General features: G+C 44.4%; 1 protein-coding gene across 1 annotated transcript; it reads right to left on the reverse strand.

Moving 5' to 3' along the window:
- Window positions 1-60: 60 nt before the first annotated feature.
- b4galt1l (DP-Gal:betaGlcNAc beta 1,4- galactosyltransferase, polypeptide 1, like) lies at window positions 61-16029 on the reverse strand. Its single transcript, XM_004086485.4, has 6 exons — window positions 14870-16029; window positions 6477-6712; window positions 4089-4276; window positions 2554-2676; window positions 1605-1709; window positions 61-1486 (listed from the first exon to the last, which is right to left on the reverse strand). Exons 1-6 carry the CDS (start codon window positions 15159-15161, stop codon window positions 1357-1359), a joined length of 1074 nt encoding a protein of 357 aa, XP_004086533.1. The 5' UTR covers window positions 15162-16029; the 3' UTR covers window positions 61-1356.
- Window positions 16030-20757: the final 4728 nt, after the last annotated feature.

Here is a 20757-nt window from a genome sequence, read left to right on the forward strand (position 1 = left end):
GTAAGCTACAGCTTTGATTGGCGGTTCGGCTGTGTTCTAAAGAACAGACTCACACAAAGCTCAGTTCAGATCTGGAGTTTATATCACATTTCCTCACTGGTTCCCCACCAGTTTAAGGCACATTCCAGGTGATTGTTTCACACGGTTTTGGTCTGCAGGTTCACAAACAAATTACACACACCTATAGATATCCGTCGTCATCGATCAGACGAGCTCGTCCAGCTGTCAGGTGACCTTTCACAGGATCAATAGAGTCTTTGGTACCAACAGCTGCAGTAAGGACACTTACAATCAATGAAAGAACAGCTAAAAGAATCATCAAGTACAAATTTATCCTCAACTATCCTGATAATCGAGTCATCTGGGTGCTCTTTGTGAATGGATCGATCGCTTGCCATTGGGTCTGATCGATCAGCACATTCAGGAGGATCGGATCGATCGAGAGCTGCAGCCTAAGCAGAGGCAGGCCGCTTTGGTTCTGTTCCCAGTTCAGCGGGTAAACATTGATCCAAACTGATTATCAGTAATGTTCAAAATCACACACACAAACACACAAGCACACACCAGCTGGAGTTTGGACCTGGTTCTGAACTGGTTTCTGGTCTCCGTCTGGTTTGTGAGCCAGCAGGCTGTAGATTCACTGTGTGAGCTCTCCATCGCCTTCATCTTCACAGAATATGAACAGTGAAGTCCCGAGCAGAGCTTCATCACCCTCCTGAACTCCAGAATGCTGCTTCAGTAGGAAGCTCCGCCCCCATAAAGTGCCTCAAATAAGAAAGGGAACATGTTTGGTGAACCGGCGCCGTGAAGTTCTACAGGAATTCTGAGATAAGTCAACATCATCTTTGAAGCCTCCGGAACTGCACTTGAGTCCAGCGCTGAGACTGTAGTCCACATCACCGAGTCCAGCTCACAAGACGGGCTTGGTCGAACCGGGTGGGACTGTATTCTCCTGAAGTCCCGGTCCACTAACTGGATCAGTGGATGAAAGAAATATGCAGAAAAAAAGCTGGTACCAATATCAGGTATAGAACCAGAACCAGATCTAAACTCCCAGCATCAGTTACCCATACTCCCCCACCACCAGTGAAATCCCAACCCTGTGAGCCTGCAGGGCAGCTCTGATTGACTATATTTTTCAAAATAAAAGCTTTGGTTGGGCAACGAGAAGCTGAGTGGCTCCACCGACCCATCAGAAGAAAAAACAAGCTCACGTCCGTACATCCGTCTGTGCAAAAACAAGGAAGCGAGGAAGACAGCAGAGTCCAGCAGGCCCAGTCCACAGACCCGGACCAGAACTTAAAGCTTCAAGTGTCAGAGGCTGCATCAGTCCAGCTCCACCCCCTACCCGTGCCCTCAGGGCTTCCCCACGTCCACTGTGATCTTCGTGTAGAGGTCAAACTTCTCCACCTTCACCACCTGGTAGCTCAGAGAGTTGATGCCGTCTTTGTTCATGGTTTCTTTAGTGTGATTGATCCGGTCAAACCTGGAACCAAAACATCAGAATCCAGATCCAGGTGTGAACATCAACTCTAAACTGGGCCGGTTCTTCTGAATGCAGACACCACATAGCAGTGAGTCACCGAGCCCGTGTCTGTGGATACCTTTGGGGGTTGGGTTCGTTCTTCTTGTCCCGGTTGTGTCGGATCATGCGGCACTTCCCCACCTCTCCGCTGGGTCTGGAGACGGACATGCCCCTGGACACCACCCTGGAAACAAAGGAGAGCTGCAATGAGAGATGCTTCCTGACCTCTGACCATGAAAGGCCCAAACAAAGACTAAAACAGAGAAGCAGAATAAGTCCGGCTGAGGTCCGCTCACTCTGGAATCGTCCTGGATCACAGTTCTCCTTTTTAAAGAGCACATTTGTTAGGAAACTGCTGGAAACTAACGGGTGGACCTGAGCACAGCAGATGTTATGTCATCTGATTGGGTCTGAGCCCGAACACTGGAGCGTTTGATATTCAGGAGGTCCAGCATGCAGATGAGGACCTCAAACATCTCATCTGATTTCCCACAAAGAGAAAGAAAGAATCCCTTGTTCAACAATGGCTGATGGTGTAAAGGACCTCTGACCGTCTACTGACAGAATGAACAGTAAACGTCTAAAATGATCAAGAATCTTAAAATCAGTTCGATAAATTCAGTTTTCATTGACGAAGAGGAGTTAGTGGAAACAGTTTGGAGCATTCTGCCGGCTGTGCATCACTCAGCAGCTCTGGTTTGTAACACCAAAACAGGTCGAAAAAGACAGCTGCTTTAACCACAACAGAACATTTCCGGAAGATTCAGAAAGCAACAAAGATGAGGAAAGTGAGCAGGAAGAACAAGAGAGAAGAAAAGGAGACGAACAAAGGGGGAGGGCGAGAAGATGAGCTGAAGAACAAAAAAAACAGCAGTTGAATGAAAAAAAATGAAGGACCTGAATGTAAAAACTCAGTGGAGAAGCTAAACTCCATCAGGATTTCAGAGACAATCCAGAATAAAATACTCGAATGGAAGAAAGCCTAGATCTCTGGCTGCATGCTGACGTGCAGGATCCTGCTGATGTACCTGTTGTAGATGTCGTCGTCCTCGCCCCCCCAGCCCCAGTAGTTGTTGGGGAAGCCGTTGATTTTCAGGAACTGCTCTTTGCTCAAGGAGGACACCCCCCCGAAGAACTGGTTGTAGGGTAACCTGCAGGGGAAACAGACCGTACCTCAGATCATTCAGGTTCTGCTGCCAAGACTGACTGAACAGAACCCTGGAGCAGAACCGCACACTGAAGAGATCATGTTAAACAGCCTTTACCATAAGACCACAAATGCACGGCGAAAATGGAGACAGAAAAACAGGAAGTGACGGAAGTTAGACTTGTGAGGTTGTTCTGAAGAGCAAGCACTGCTGCTGACCTGTGTATGTGCATGGATGTGCAAGTGTGTAGACGTACATATGCACGTGTGTGCATGCGTGTGTCTGTGTGTAAAACAGGATGCGGGGGCCTCAGCACATGGCAGTTTTAGGGCACATCTCTTCCTCTGGTATCTCTGGCAGCATTTCCTGTTTTTCCTAAGAAATCCAAAACCCTTTTCCGACAGGGTCCTCAAAAAGGTCCAAACTAAGGTTCTCTGCTCTCCTGCCAGCAAGAACCCCTTTTCTGACTACAAAGCGGGATGGGGACAAATGTCTTCACAAAACTGCAGCAGCTGCAGGACAGAAAAGCTGAACATCAGACCAGCTGCAGGTCAGTCATTAGTGACAGAAAGCCAGATGTTTAGGAAACAGTATCTGCTGTTTCTTTCCTTTGTTCATGATTCTCCTGCTTGTTGCTTCGTTTCCATCAGTCAGTACCAAAAAGCTGCTTCAAATCTTGAATGGGTTTCCGAGCTGAATGTTTTTTTTGGTCCTGCACAGATAAACTTTGTCGCCTCTGGATTTTCTGAACTCAGGGAGGAACACTAAGACTGAAGAACTGCATCACGGTGTGTTCACTGAAAGGGAGGAAGTGGGAAACAGTAAACGTTCCTGTCAGAGGTGTCTAGGACACGATCCAGTTCAGTCCCCTTCAGACCCAATGGTGTCAAAATGGATTCTAAATTGGTACGTAGGTTAGCAGCTGTCTTGTAGTCTCACTCGCACCACATTTGTGGTGCGTCTCCTTTGTGTTGTGAGGGGAGTCCATCTGGTGACCATCAGTTAGTTTACATTGTCTCAATTGCATACCCCCACAAAAAAACATGTGTGTCGAAATGATGTTATGCTTTTGTACTTTCAAAATTAATCTGCCAAAAATGGACGCTGGTGTTATCTGCAGTGTTAATGTGCGTTACTGCGTGGGCACGTAACCTTAAATGTAAAATAAAATGTGATCATTTCCTTTGAAAGTACAACGTTTTTACGACTTTTTGCTGCGACACTAACCAGTTAACGCACTGTGTTGCACTGAGGAGGGACGGATGTCTGGTACAGACATGGCGGAGGCGATGTAAACGTTCTCATTGATTCATAAAGATTCTACTTTCTTTGTCAACGCAACAGAGACGCTCCAGACAGACCAGTGTAAATCCAGCGTCAGGGTCATGTGGTACGGCAGGACGGGTGTTGCTCACCTGAAGCCAAACTTGTCCATGGAGACGGACAGGTGGCGCGGCTGGCTGAAGCACTTGTAGGTGTTGCGGTCGTCCATGGGGATGAGGTCCACGTCGCTGAAGACAAAGCAGTCATAGTCGTACTCCTTCAGGGCCTCTGTGTAGCCCACGTTCAGCAGCTTAGCCCGGTTAAACGTCACATCACCATCCTGAAAAAAAAAAAGCACACACAGGTAAAGCCAAAGGGAAACAGTTCTACTGGGAAGCGGAATCTGGTCTGGGCTCCATGCTCAGGTGAAAGGCTTTTGATCAGAACATTGCTATGGCAATTGTTGCTCTTCACACCCCTGGAGGAGCAACTGGAGAACACAACATGCAGAATTGAACAGGATCTGCAGCATTTTAGTGTTCTGACAGCTGAGAGGTCCTAACTTGTGCCTGACCCACGCCCTATCACTCTGCAAGGTCACCCTTTGAGGAAGACACAGGCTGTTCTGTAGTTTTCCACACCTTTAAGCCGCTGCTTCCTGATCTCAGAGCACACTTGGTCTCTGCTTGAACACGCTCCTGCACTCACTTTGACAGGAAGACCCTATTGGGCACATGTGTTCGGGCCTGCAGGTCTGAGCATTCAGTATATTTGAAAACAGAAATGTAGACCTCCTTCAAGTTCATACAGGAACGCCCAAACTCCAGACTCACTTCCAAGCCTTCTGTTTCATTCATCTGAACACAAATGCTCTAATGAGAGACCTAAAACTGGGACATTAAAGCTCACCAAGACAATGAAAACAGCTACAAGGCAAATCCATGAGTTGTGAAGTGTTTGAGTGTAAATCATCTAAGAGTGTTTTCTGGGGAATACGGCTTCAGCTGCTGAATGGATGGAGCTCCTGCTGCCATCAAAGAAGCAGGAGGAGGTTAGTGGGAGAGGAGCCGAGACGTCTCACCTGAAGATTCTCGGACTCACGCACACCTGGTGGGCTCAGGTGCCACAGACACAAAGTTGAGCAGCAGAAAGAAGAAAAGAAGAAAGACACGTTTACTGCAGCAGCCACCAGCAGGGGGCGTGTCCCAGCGGCTCCACCACAGCAGCCATTGTGAATGATCAGAAACGCCTGACATGCAAGGAGAGGGGCGAGGGAGGGGGAGGCGATGGGAAATGCATAGAGGAAGAGGAGGATGAAGAAGAGGAGGAAGCAAAGACAAGAAAGAAGAACAACTGTGAGTAAAACACAGAACTTTAAAGTAGGGCACAGGCCACAATGCAGAGGGCTGAGCGCATCAGAACAGGTTCAGAACTCTTTAACGTCGGCAGACGTTAAAGCCTGCATTTTTCTCTGGTCCAGCCGGGTGCAGATGCGTCACACCGGGCCTCACGGCGCTCGTCACACAGATTCTGCTGCTCCTTTTCATCGCTTCTGTTTCGCCTTCTGCATAATTCATGGCATGAAACCGATCCTGGTGCACCTGAGGGAGGACCGTGCTCGGCCCAGATCCCCCCAGACCCGCGGTTCTCTTCATGAATTCCAGAACCATTACAGGTGGGTTTGACAGAGAACATGGCTCGGTCTGCGGGTGCATGCCGGGACAGCAAAGCGGGTCGGATCAGGATGGCGTGTCGCAGCGCCCCGGTTAAACACACAAATTGTCACACAAAACAAACACAGATTGTTAGGCGTTCCAGTCCAACAGGAAGAACCACTGAGGGTTTAGTGTAACATTTTGAACATTGTATCTATTCTGTGTGTATGGGTGTGTGTAGAATCTTCTTTGTCAAAGCCGTTGAGACGAGCCCTTCTGGGGTTTGGATCCCTCCTTCAGACAGCAGCTGCTGTGTCTCACCTGAGCGGTGACAGGTTTCAGTAAACACACCTGGTTCTGCAGGAAATGTTTTAAGGTTTAGGATCATTGTGCAAACAATCAGCAGAGCCTCCTTTAGGTTTGGAGGGGATTCTTCATCTTTTTGATGATGCTAGTGTCGTGACTACCCAGACACTAAGCCGAACAAACTGAACCTTTCCGTCTTTGAACACAGTTCGAGGTTGTTCAGAGGGTTTCCGTGGTAACACTCGGGGCCATCTTTCTTTAATTTCCACAGACAGAGAGGAGCAGACGTGGTTTTTCAATGACACGTACCAGGAACTCTTTCCATCTTGAATAGTATCAGATTTCCCCCTGAATTCCCCTTCCAGCGTTTCTACCTGGACCTCACCAGAGTTACTTCTTTCATCTATGCAGGGTGTGAGTGTTGGTTTGGGTTAATAGTGTTACATTCAGAGGAATCGGTGGCATAACGTGCAGCAACACATGTTTCAGTGGGACAGCGACTGAAGAGATGGTACCTCTCAGCGTTTCTCTGGCTGACTGAGGCTGTGAGAACAAACCCAGTAGGAGTCTGCAGCGTACCTGGTTGATGACGTAGACTCCATAGTCCAGCTGCTGCCTCTGCAGGATGGGGTGCAGGTAGTACAGCCAGTACTTCAGGTGCTCATCTCGGTTGCGGAATGGAATGATGATGGCGACCTTCTGCAGCGCCAGGCAGTCTTTGGGTTTGAAGCGTCCGCCCTGCTGCACATTCGGGTTCTCACTCTTGATCTGCTCAAGACTCACAGGATCCTGGAACTCTATCCGCAGAGGACCCACTGAGGACAGACAGGAGGGGCGGGTCAATTGCCCACATCTTTATAACAGAGCACACATCACCTCTATTTATTGGATGTTCAGTGTGGTATTAACCAAAGCCACCCGATTGTTATCACCTTAAAACAGGTGATACAGGTTTAAAGATACCTGTAATATCAGTCCGACATGTGACTAAGCTACTATAGTTTTCTAAGAGAACAATGGTTTTTGTCCAGTTCCGTTAAACAAGTTTGTTCTTTGAAATAATTTAGTTAAAGAGCTATTCCTGTTACTTTTGTGAGCTTCAGTGATTATTACAAGTTTTCCTTTCACCAGCATTTTTTCTAGAATCTATATACAGACAGAGGGGTGAAGCACTAAGGTCACTACCTGTTGTTCAACATACATGATCTCTGCTCCCACCTCTGCAGCATTTCTGCCCTTCAGTTTTCGTTTTTCTGTCTTCATTTAGCGTCAATAAAAAAAACACAGCTTCATGTGATTTGTGACACAAACCAGTCTCTTTGGAAAAACTCAACCAGTTAGATTAGGTTTGTTACAGTCTTTTAACTTGATTACACTTTAAGACTGAAGTCTTAATCACAACTGCCCTTACGGGTGGATATGGGCTGTCTGAAGGAGAAAAATGGGCAAACGTCTACTGGCACGCAGGAAACGCCAAGATCGTAGACCACTCAGTGTTCCCGTAGAAAAAACATTCATGCACAATGTTTTATCCAGGCATGCACTGCGCGACTTGTCTTAGCAAACACTTGTACAACACATAAGGGTACAGATTTGTCATTTTTCAACCCTTGTGAATCCTGCACACTGTGCAAGGTGCCCATAAATACCGTGCTCAACCAGTATTTTAATCCTAAATAAGATTATTTTGCTATTAGATGGCATTAATTAGATATAATAAGTTGTTTTATTGGAAGACTAGTACTTTTCTAAGAAAATTCACTGTATTGTAGATCTATTTTTTGGGTGGTGGGAGGAAGCCGGAGTTCTCTGAGAGAACCCACGCATGCACAGGGAGAACATGCAGACTCCACACAGAAAGGTCCCCCATTGATGTTGTGGTTCAGGTCCCCCAGCTGGGACTTGAACCAGGGGCCTTCTTGCTGTGAAGCACTAACCACTGCACCACCGCGCAGCCCGACGAAAACAAAAAACACCAAAAAAACACGTGTTCTTCAGGTGAATCGAATTGACTTCCAGGTGAGGGAGGCCTGGGGCCTCATTTATAAAACTTTGCGTAGGATTTGCGTCAGAACTGGCGTACGGATGAAACATAGGACGTGCGTACGCAAAGAAATATTCGGATTTATAAAACCGTGCGCACGCACATCCTACGCATCTTTCCCTTAATAAATCACAACCGATTCTAAATGCAGCGCAGCTTTTTGCGGCTTCATGACACGCCCATATTTGTCCATAAATAGTCCGTGAAACGCCCACAAATGAATATTCATTGATTGCGGAACCATGGCAAACACCGAGAGGAAATCAAAAAAACGTAACTTCACTCAATGTGAAGTAAAAGTTATCGTTGGCGAGGTGGAAAAGAGGAGAAAAGTGTTGTTTGGAGGGCACAGTGTGGACATTACTAATGCCAAAAAGGCACGTGAGCGGCAAACGGTGGCGGACGCCGTAAATGCTGTAGCCTCACAACCATTCGAGGTTGTGAGGCTACAGCGCTCCATCTGGGGGGGGGGACACCGGAGCGCCAGATGCATGCGCCGGGGGGGACCGGAGCGCCAGATGCACCGGGTGACACGCGTGGTTCCTCCGAGTGCTCCTCTGTAACGCCGGGCCCAAAAGCCCGCAGAGGTCCAACAGGACGGCTGGAGGAAGTCAGAACCGGCTCATAAGCCACTCGTCCTCGTTTGCCAGCACGTCTTCTTGCTGTCTAAAAATGCGTTCACTCCGAATTCTTCCATTTGCCACATCTTCTAAGAGCGTAAGATCAGCCATTGTGCGTCATTACGCATTGTGATGGGGCATTTTATAAGCTACAGATGGATGTCGGTAATAATCCACGTGGAAATGGGAAATTGATCTGCGCAAATGTAATTTCTTGTTGCTTTCTGAATGGTTGAGACATACGCCATACATTGTTTTATCAAAAATAAAACAAACTAAAGGCATATGCATGAATACCATAATTCCATAGCTTATGAAGAAATGTTTTAATATGAAAACAACTTTCCCCAGTGGATAATTAGTACGTCCGTCCGCACGCCCACACCTTTGTCTGCTCCTCCAGACGGACACACTGACGAGAATATCAGTTTTGTACATTATTTCGTTCTGTTAACTATATTATTTATGAGGATGAATTGCACAACATGCCAATATTGCAGAACATATTTCACTTTTCTTTTTCCAAATAAGTGTTCATTTGAATTTCTGTTGTAATTTTCGTTTGATTTTTTTGTTTGTTTCACTGCTGATCGGTCCAACGGGTGTTTGTGTAGGCTGTTAATTGTAAGACTTGCTTTGTGAAGTCTTCATGTTATTTCTGAGAGGCAGGATTGTCATTTTCACTTTCACGTGTTTCTTCCATCTGCCGACGGCGTCGCCGTTTCTCATTTCACCCGTTTTTGTGCGTACGCCTGGGTCAGAGCTTGCGTGGAGGACCGCACATTTTCCCGTCAAGTTTGCTTTTTATAAATCTCAACTATTGCGTAGAGAGTGGCGTACGCCTTCTTTTGTGCGTACGCAACGTTTATAAATGAGGCCCCTGGTCACCAGAAGAAAGTCAAGATGTTTGAAGTCAATGTACAGAGCAAGAAAAACGCTGCAGATCGACAAGGAGAGTCAAAACGGAAAGGCTCGAGCGTTTCTACGTGAAATACAGTCTTCCAACCTAACGAGTTTGTTGCTGCTGGCACTGGAGGCGGAGTCACACAGAAAAACAACCGCAGGTGATGAAAGCTTTGTGAGTAAACGTGTCAACTGACAGGAAGTCTGTTCAGAGAGGGGAAAATGTCAACAAGAGCCTCTCCAGAGAGCATCAGAAACAGCCTTCCTGCTGAGGGAAGCCATGCCGAACAAGGACGCACACAGCTGAGGAAACAGACGGCCCGCCGGGCCAGGCGGCGCTATGCTCCAGCTGCTGACAGGACTGTAGCCATGACGACCCTCTGCTCAGAGGGCAGCACGTCATCTTCAGATGCTCCTGCAGCGCTGGGATGTCCTGTTCTTGGCTAACTGCTTCCTCCAAGTTCTGTTACCATGTAAACTGGTTCTGGCAGAAGCAGAACCCCCACAGCAGCAGATATGAGGGTGGAGACGTTCTACAGATGTTTACCATCTCTGTAAACTCCAGGGATGCGAAGAAGCTTCATTAAAAACAACAATCAGGTCCCCTACTACTGAGAAACATGCAGTAATGAAGAACGTGTCACATACTGTACCACGCAGTCAACAACACCCATCTGACTGAACCTTGAATCCAGAGCTGGTTCTGGATTGGCCCACGACACTACCAAATTTGGACAGCCTCGGGTGGTGTCGTGACAGAGCGCTGCTATGTGATAAACTGCTTATCTGTAGCTTTAGCTAGCTAAACTTAACCTGGACCTGAACAGGTTCTGAAGTAGGCCCTGACGGTTCAACTCTCTGACCCAGAAGAGTTTCGTTTGTTCTCCAACATCCTACAGCCTTTATCTCTGATAAAACTCAAAAGAGACAACGGGCTTTCCTAAAGGCATGTAGATTGGTGTGTTTCAGTTGCTGAGAGCTTCATGAGATACTGCAACAGTATCAATTGCAGCCCTCAGGCAAAGCCAAACAGGAACTCGTAACTGGTAGAATAATCAGAAGTCTCTTGGTCGATTAAACTCATTTACTGTAGCTGACAGCAGGCATCAGTCTGAACGCAGTCATTCAACATTGTTTGTGGAATGCAGCAGGATTATCTCGTGATGTCATCAACCGTGCACATATCCTGCTCAGTCTGCATCACATAACCCCATGCTGGCGTGCTGATCTGCTGAAACCATTCAATACTGAGCATCACTGTCGTCCAAAACCTCCTCAGGTTGTGAGAAAGACCTGAAAATGTTCTCATCTCCTGACTGTGAAACACGCAAGTTCAAACGAAAAAGAAATCAAGACACACAGAGAAAACACCAACAACTCAAAGGAAACACAATGTCATCAATGCTCCTCTGAGGACCCTAACCATACAGGGTGGGGGCGTGGTCCTTTGGTTAGACTTCACAGACCACACCCATCACAAACTTGCAGGCCAGAAAACTGTCAGGTTATCTACACCTTTGTCATGGGTGGTTCTGCTGCAGGAGCCGTGCAGACAAAGAACTACCTTCTGTCACTCCCTGAAGGTGAACATCTAAGAGAAGTTGGCTCAGGGTGCAAACGTAATCAGCAGCACAAGCAGTGTTCACAAATGGCAGGGAAAAAGATGTTCAGAGACCACTCCTCTCATCCTCCTGCAGGTGTGAGGTGGGGGGCCTCCTCTCATCCTCCACCTCTGTGTGGTCCTGCAGCTGCTCAGCAGCAGGCAGGAAGTCCACAGACGCTGAGTACATCCAAACAGGATTACTGCCAGCAGTTTCCCATCAGCCGAGCTTATTTACAGCTCCAGATGCAGGAAAACAGCTGCCGTTTTTATAAAAGACCTTTCCCACCCCAAGCATGGAGTGTTAACCCCCACCCCTCCTCACAGGAAGAACACCAGGGCAAGAACAATCAGGCCCAGAAACCGATTTTTCCCTGAAGACAAAAAAAATTCAGGTGAATCGAATGAGTTCCAGGTTAGGGAGGCCTGGTCACCAGAAGAAAGTCAAGATGTTTGAAGTCAAAGTACAGAGCAAGAAAAACGCTGCAGATTGAAGAGTCCAAACGGAAAGGCTCAAGCATTTCTGCGTGAAATACTTCTTCTAACCTAACGAGTTTGTTGCCGCTGGCACTGGAGGCGGAGTCACAGAGAAAAACAACCATCTTCATTAGCATCCTCCCACAAACACACACACGCACACACGAGCAACAGAGAAACACTCTTCTTCCTGTTCTTGTCATATTGATTTGAATGTTTTCAATGTAATCACACTTCTAGATCATAAATATTTGGGATTTGTCACTTCCCCTCCATACTTGTACTCTATAAACTGCTGGATCAAACTCTGTTTCCTGACCTGCAGGTCTGTCCCTCCACTGTTTCACCTGTTCACGCTGCAGCATCTTCATCAGCTTTACAGTTTACACACAGAAGGTACTTTACTCTTACAGAAAAAAAAGATCATTTGATCTATTGCAAAACTGTTTCCAGTGGTCTTTTCATTAAGATTAAGCTGTTTTTAAGTTTTTTTTAAACTCTATTGTTTTCTAGGACAGTTTCTGCAGAGCAGCAGAAATTCATAAGACAGTCACCTCTGAGTTGTGGGCGGAACCATTAGAGTGGAGTAAGCCCGTCCCCTCTTCCCGTCATCCACAGTCTCACAGCCCCTCATAACCCCAACTAGGCCAGCACAATAAATCGCAAATTTATCGTTATCGCATCAAGCTGTGCAGTACGCAAAAGTTGCCAAAAATTGCAATAAATGGTTACAATAAATGTGCTAAAACAATCCTATGGCAGCTTGAAGTATTTACTGAATCTAATAAATCCATTTATGCATTTGACCAATCGGATGGACGCCTTCACGTTGTTGACCAATCAGATGGAGCTCTATTGTTTATGTATTTTGGAGCTGTTCTATGTTAGCCTCCTATGTAAACGAGAGTCATTTGGACTGTGATTTAAGTTATGTTGCAGTAAAATGAAAACATTTTTGGTTGTTTTGCCATTTGTTCATATGCCGCAAGTTATATCGTCATCGCAATATTGATCACTAATATCGCGAGTTTTCCTCCTATCGTGCAGCCCTAACCCCAACCTAACATTACCGGTAATATCAGAGCTATCATTAGTATCATCATTAGTAATATCAGAGCTATCCAGCCACTTTAGTTCTCTGGTTCTGATCCAGAGTCCAGCTCAGACGAGGAGAACAGACCTTCATGGATCCATTTGTCTGCTGGTGGATGCATCAGAATGGAGCAGAGCAGAGCAGAGACTGTGGCCCACCCGGTGTATCGTTTTACATAACAGTTACGGAATCTTTTCATCTGCTCCTTATTAGCAAAGGTTTGAATAAAGAAAAATTGTAGTCTCAGTTTTCTTTCTTTATGTTCATAATCATCACATAAATGCCACAAGGACATGGTAAAAACCCCAAAACCACCGTTTTCACTGGGGTGGGTCTTTCAGAACGACAAAGAACAAAATCCTGTCACTATGGAAACCACTTTGCATGAGTCAGAGTTTAAATCCAGGTTCCAACACAAAAATCATGCAAAACACCCAATCTCCAATGACCTTTGACCTCTAAATCTGATTTGCCTGAGAGGAAAAAGCTGCTCCTGCACAGATTCCTCCACACGAGTGGCGGGAAAACAAACCCGATCAGCTGACCGATTGAAAAGGACTCTTCAGGGATAACGCTTCTCCACACATGCAGCAGGTGAGCCATGTTGAGTCACACATGAGCTGTCATGTGCAGGGATGAATTAAGCATGTCCGTCCTCCCGCTCCAGGACCGCACTAGATTCATCTGTTCATTTTAGTTTATTCCACTCCCCTTTTGGTTTTCTCTTCTGACAAAACAGAACATCAAAAAAAAGGCGAAATAGATGATCAGACGGTAAGTCGACATTTTGTGAATCTTAATTAAATGGATTCTGCCTGAGGTCACAGGGATCCATTTGTAAATACTAAGATGCTGGTCTCCTAATCTTTCCAGACCTCATCTGCTGGAAGAATTCCAAAGAACCTGCTAGACTGCAGCACACAAAGCAACCCCTGGAGGGGCCAGGTAACTATTGTCCTGCATGAGGGACATTCAAAACAGGGCAGACACGTCTGAAAAGAGGGCATGGCGCTCGACTGGCTCAACCAGCCTGAACCTTTCGCAGAATTCAAGTCACGGTTCAGAACGTTTCTGTGGTACCAAGAGAGTTCTGCTTGATGGCTCAAAAACGTGCCAGATGGTCTGCGTATTCGTTTTCAGCGACCGCAGATGTTTTCTAGTCTTTGGAGGGTTTAAAGACCCACACTGATGAAATTCCTGTTTTTAACATGTTCTTGTGGCATTTTCCTCACGACAGACGACATGAATGTACAAAATAAGTTTCAAATTGCATTAGTAAGCAGCTATTGATCCAAACTGTTGTGAATTTGGAGCAGACGAAAAATGCCGCCTGAAAAACCTTGTAGGTGTGAAGTAGAAGTTACTTTGGTAACCCACAGTCTCCCTGCTCTGCTCCATTCTGATGCAGACAAATGGATCCATGAACGTCTTTGTTTTCCTGGTCTGAGCTGGAATCTGGATCAGAACTGGACGGCTGGAAGCTCTGATACAGCTTAACATTTTTATTGAACTGCTAATATTAGGCTGGGAAGATGATGGGAAGTGTGGGTAGGCTTAGACAGTGCCAACCATCCCGCCCACAACTCTGAGGTTTCTAATGAACTCCTGCCGCTCTGTAGAAACTATGTCCTAGAAAACAACACAATGTTTTTGTTTTTGTTTTATTTGGACTTAAACTGACAATCATAATAAAAAAAAAAGACCACTAGGGACACTTTTGCAATATTAACGGAAAATTGTAGTGGGAGTTTAAATCAAACTCCACATCTAGGTCGGTGAAGTCGGTGAAGGTTCTGATTCATCAGGTGACGTTTGCCGCTGGCAAAATGTTACAAAGAAAAAGATTTTACGTCTGTTTGCTAGGACTCAACTTCAAGTCCACATAGGTGCTGGCAGGTCAGTGGGATTTGTTCTGATGGACCTGCAGCAGACACCAGGGCATCGTTTCTCCCTCTAGCTGACAGCCTGAGGTCCTTTTCTGAGCCTCTTCTGGTCTGGTGGGGGTTCAGCCTCACATGCCCCCCACTCGGGCTGGATCGTCTCTCCTCTGTGTGTTTCTAATGATAGCCACAGTGACGTGTCCACCATGGTGATACTTCGCCATGTTCAGCAGCTTCAACGTGAACTTAAGCAGAGAAGAACGGCCTGCTGCTGCTGCTGTCACTTTAATAAAGTTGGGGTTAAACGTCAGCAGGAGCCCCACGTCCACGCAAGGACAACCGCGGAGTGTCTTACCGAGAAGGGGGGACGTCTCCGGGCATTTCTCCAGGCTCTTCACCGGCGTCTCCGCGTTCTGCCCTCCCGGAACAACCACGGCTTTGCCGGTTCTGTTAATGACCGGCGCCTGGACGCTGTTGGTTCGCGGGGCGGTCTTGTGCATCTGCTGGTTCTGGACGAAGGCGAACCGGACGTCCATGGAGCGGACGTAGAAGAAGACGGTGACGGAGATGTGGAGGAAACAGAGCAGCACCACCAGCTTACAGGTCCGGTGGAGGAGGCTGAAGTTGACAGAGCTGTCTGCGGGCATCCTGGAGCAGCGAATCCGGAAGAGGAGCCTTCAGTTAGACGGTGACAGCAAGCTGGCAAAGTTCGACAGAGTCCTCCGGAGCCCCGCCGAACATCCGTTATTTGCTTCCAGACTCCATTCCCGCGGAGGTTCGGAAGCTTTGTGGACAGAGTTGAGAGAAAATACCCGAGAGTGTCCCGGAAAAAAGGCTGAACAAGTGGGCAAAAAGTGGGACGAAAGTTTAGCCAGATAAGAACTAGCGCCGTTAGCTTCACCTCCGTCCGACTTCAGCAGAGTTTGACATGAGCGGGGTCCAAACCCGGAACGGTTCGTGTCCCACACTCGTGTACCGAGAAGTCCAAGGACGGTTCACGAAGCTCGGAACAGTGGACACAAAATGACGGTGGGTTCGTCAGAAGAACAGCTTTGGCTAAAGGCGAGCCGCCGAAAGTCGCCGAGAGTCAATAAAAGTTTACGGTCTGATGAGGCAGCAGATGTCAAGTTGACGAAATCAGCCATCACACTTCCGCTGCTCGGCTTTTCAAAATAAATGTATCCTCTCCCAAAAACGGAGGAATAAAAAACAGGAAACATGTTTGTATTATTTTCTGCGGTCAGTTTATATGCATTTATATGGATGCTAAATATAAACACACATCACTTTTAAGAAAACACCAAGAATCCGTTTTTTTAGGAGTTTTTCCTTACCGCGAATGGGGGTCTAAGGGCAGAGATGCCAGTATAGCTTAGTCAGTTTGTTAGTTCATTTTAGTATTTTCCTATTGAACACTTTGTATTCATGATCCTTTTGAGTTCATTTTTTACTTCGAAGCCCATTGAGACGACTGTTGTTGTGATTTTGGGCTATACAAATAAAATTGAATTGAAAATTGAATTGATTCTTGTTGGTTTGTTTTTAATGGTGAGGACATTGTGTATATAAGTTTTTATTATCAGTCCCATTAATTAAATGTGATTCTAAATAAGTAAATGCTTTTTATATAAGCCTCATTGTTGCTTTGCTCATCTGACAACCAAGCTTGACTCCAATTGGTTTTAAAAGGTTTGCTCTAAAGTTAACTTGTGTGTTTTGAAAAATTGTTTTTTGGCCTGAACAAATCATTTTTCTATTTCAGTCATTGTCACCATGTTAGAAATAAAAATTTTGAAACAAATCTTTTCCTTACGAGCTAAAACATACTTAACATGAAATTAAAAAAAAAAGTTATTTATTTTTTACTTTATCTTTGATAATCAAATAAAATGTAAATGTTTTACTGTAGAAATTCAAGAATAGAAATCTGTTTAAACAACATGAGGCATTGGAAAGTGAAAAAGCACACATTGAGTTATTATTGAACTAAGAAAATTAAACCTGCAAAAAAAAAAAAAAAACATTTTGCTCCGATTCTGACTTTCATTTATCAATTTTATCAATCTAAACAATTTCATATTTATGAATATCCCTGTTGTGTTGTGGCTACTGTGTATGTACAATGTAAAAAGCATTTAGCATCACATTTTTAACCTTATTGCCTTTTCTCTTATATTGATGTTTCACTATTTAATTTTTTTTTTACATCACCTTAATTATGTAGCAATTAAAAATTTTAGTGCAGAAGTTCTTAATCCAGAAGAACCCCTGGTGACATCAGTGTAGCAGAAAAATAGCAGAAATGTGGTCTATTCCACACCACTTTTTTAAGGGGGGGGGGGGGGGATTTGGATTTTTATGGGTTAAGTTTGTATTTGTGGTTATCCCGATGAACCAGGTAAAAAAAAAAAAAAGCAATTGAAAACTTCATTTTAGTCTTAAATTTCACTAAATCATTCTTTATTTTGGAAGGGGTTCAGCTCACTTCCGGTATCCTCAGGTGAAGACAACTCAAGGAGGGGGCGTGGCAATTGGTGCTGTGACGTGTGGGTTCAGCGCTATGACCAACACGTTGCTTTTTGAGTAAAAATAAATAAAGAAATAAAAAAGAGTTGCTTTTTGAGTTCTCCTTAAACAAAAAAAGTTATCTCATTTCGAATCAAACATAGAGAAAAATAAAAAAAGCAAATCAAATTAAAAAAAATCAAAATAAAACTTTCTTTGTTTAAAAAGTAGCACGAAAACGAAAACCTTCCTCTTTTTTCCAATTCTACCCCTGACCCTTAAAAGTGCATATTTTTATACCAAATACATGCTTTATATACATTGACATATAAAGTATATGTGAATAGTTAACATTTTATTATTTCAATCATCACAGATATCACCTGTGCTGTTTATATATATATATATATATATATATATATATATATATATATATATATATATATATATATATATATATATATATATATATTTGAACATACAAATAATAGAAACAAGGCATGCAATGCATATGTTAATGTTTGATTGACTCATAAACGTTTCACAACCTCCAACGTTACAATATTTGCTTTGCAAATTCCAGTATCTTTGGTGGCTGATCCACTTCCTGAACCTGGGCTATCTGGGAGAACCCTTCCTGCTCTGGAAAACTTAATCAGTAGGAGAGCTGAACCAGACGGATGTCGCTCTGAACCTCAGATACTGGCCTGGTTCTGAGGTGACATCTGCCTGGATAACATGAAAGGACCCGGACATGTTCAGTTCTGCTATAAAACCCACAAGGCCCTTTGGAAAACAGGAATCAGACATTTATGAAGATTTCCTGCAGGACAAAGTTCATCTGCAGTTTCTGGTCAAACGGCATGTTTGCAGAGAATGCACATGCACAAAAGAGTTTCTCTCACATAAGAACGGAAAGATTGAAACATCTCAATGTGACTTGGAAGAAATCCTACTCCAGCATCTTTCTCAAACAAAAAATTAATACAAATGAAGTTAATCTTTCTAAACAAGCAAAAATGGCTAACTGTTATTACTTTTGTTTTCACTGGCACATTAAGAATGTTTGCTTCAGTGAACAGATACATTTCTGCAAACAAAAACAGGTTTTAGACCTAAATCCACCTGTAGATCTGGTTCTTGGTCAACTCGAACTTCTCCTTTATTTCTCTTCTCCAGTTCCAGCTCTATTTCCAGTTTTTGTCAAATATCCAGAGAGTTGCCTCCTCCAGATAGTCCAGTGGCTCGGTCCACTTGCGTCTTCTATCAAGCCCTCCGTCAGGAACCACAGGTGACTCTAGACTCGGTTTTATCCCTCGACTCTAATGTCGGGTCACTTGTTCATTTTTGTTTTTATCAACTTAAAAAGATTGCAAAACTGAGTGTAATTGTGTCTTATTCTGAGATGGGGATGCTCATCCACGCTTTTATATCTTCTCGTCTCGAATACAGCACCTCCATCTTCACATGTTTAAGGAAAAAATCTTTAGAACGGCTCCAGGTTGTTCAGAACGCTGCTGCGAGGCTTTTAACTAAATCATCTAAATTTTCACACGTCATCCCGTTATTAATCCAGCTGCACTGGCTCCACATCTGTTTCCAAGTGCATTTTAAAATCCTGGTTTTAACATACAAGGCTCTTAATAGCCAAGCACTGGTCTATATAAAAGACCTTTTGCAGCCGTACACTCCCAGCAGCTCCCTGAGGTCATGTGACCAGGGTCTGCTGGTTGTTAAGAGAACTCTGTTAAAATCTAAAGGTGACAGAGCCTTTGCAGCAGTGACTCCATCCCTCTGGAACTCCCTTCCTCTCAGCCTCAGATCTGAAGACTCAGTGTTTTCTAACAATCAGCTATAAATCTATCTTTTTAAAATTGCGTTTTCATTATTCTTTTTATATTCTGTGTTTCATTGTGTTTTACTGTGAAGCACTTTGTGATTTTTATCTTGAAAGATGCTATACAAATGAACTTTATTATTGTTGTTTCTGTTCGTTGCTAAGTTCATGGGCAGTTCTTGTTGCAGCTCCTGACTCACTTCCAGATCTTGCTTCAGTTCCAGAAACCTTTCAAACATATCTTCCTGTTCAAGTTCCCTTTTCTGCTACATTTTCATTTTGGAGCTGTAGTCCTGTTTCTACTTCCTGTTGCAACAAGAGGATGCAGAAATTCACATACAAGTATGCTGTCAGACTCTCTAGAATGTTGTTTAAACGGCTTGTTTCCAATGAGACAGGTTGCGTGTCGTTGTGAAGACCCGACTGGCAACAACCTACAGGAGAAAAAACATTTTCCTGAAGAATTCCCGAAAATTCTGTGATCTGACCTCTGTGTGCAGCTGTGGGTCTGCTGGTTTGGAACTAAAAAGCTGTGCAAGCACAGCCTGGTGCAGAGAGAAACTAAGAAGCAGTGAGTGTGTCCAGATCACAAAAGGAAGCATGAAGTTGATTACCACGAGGAAACTGTATCTGAACGTAGTAAACCAGTTTCTCACACTGATACAAATCACATTCTACAGCAGGATTTTTATGATTTGAGACCATTGACTGTATATGAAAACTGGACTGAGGACATGAGGGGGTCATGTCCCAAACAGGAAGTACCTGCTGGTTCCAAGAGGCCAACATCCTACAGTCTTTTATAGAGAAATAATCAGCCATAATTCAGTCATTCTATTGGTCAGAAGGACCATTCTTGCTCTGTTACCGTTTTTTTAATAAATGTTCTTGATAATCTTATTTTTTCATTATAGTTTTTCTTTATTGCAAGTTATTTAAATTAAAAAGTGGCCAATCAGATTTCTCAATATAAGTAGGTTGTTTCTGCTGGCCCCCATGTCCAACATTTAAAGAACAGAGTGTGACTTGATTTGATTGGGTGGAACTGGAAGTGAGTCATTTTCTATGGGTGACGTCACACTGACTCAATCCAGTTCTCATATACAGTCAATGTTTGAGAACGTGTTTGTCATAAATGTCATGTTGGGCAGTGGTCCAGAGACTGGGAATGTGGAACCTGGGTGGTTCAGATGCCCAGCAGCGGTTGCCTTCTCTAGCCCTTGTGCTATCCTATGGGGTCAAGATGACCATTGACGTGTTCTCCCTACCATGACAAAGGTGGATAAAGGTGGAAAGATTTCATGTAATCCATGGACACCAGTGAAGATCACAAATCATTGAAGAATAAAGTTCAGCGCACTGTCTAGTGGGTCTAGAAGACCTTACTCCCAATGGCAAAGTGCCTAGGATAGCACAAGGGCTAGTGGTGTTCTCTGTAGTGCTGAGAAGGGGGCTCTTTACCCGATTTGATCCAGTGGGGTACCAGGGATCTGTGTGGGTGTGAAGGTTTGTCTTTGGAAAACAAAAGAACAACACAACACAACAACTCCATAACTTTTTTCCTGAGAATTTTGTCGTGGACAAATAAAGTGTTTTTTAAATTTGACTTGGTGATTTGAAAAAAGGTTATATGAAGGATGTTTTTGTTTCAAGTTTCCAGTGCATCCCTTGAATCCAGCTGATGTCGCCCCCTGGTGGCCTTTGAAAACACCTACATGTCTCAGTAGAAATCACCTCACTCCAAGAAAGTGTAATTGTTTCTTTAAATATCAATAATGCAAAGGTTCACTTGGGTGAAAAACATCTAATTATTCAATGTTATACAGTTCGTAAAGGCATTTTGTAAGCATGCTTTTCATCATCAATTTCAGGGTTTATTTTTGCACTGACATCAACGTCTG

This window comes from Oryzias latipes, chromosome 10, assembly GCF_053564925.1.
Source record: "Oryzias latipes strain Hd-rR chromosome 10, Olatipes_Hd-rR_3.1".
Lineage (NCBI taxonomy): Eukaryota > Metazoa > Chordata > Actinopteri > Beloniformes > Adrianichthyidae > Oryzias > Oryzias latipes.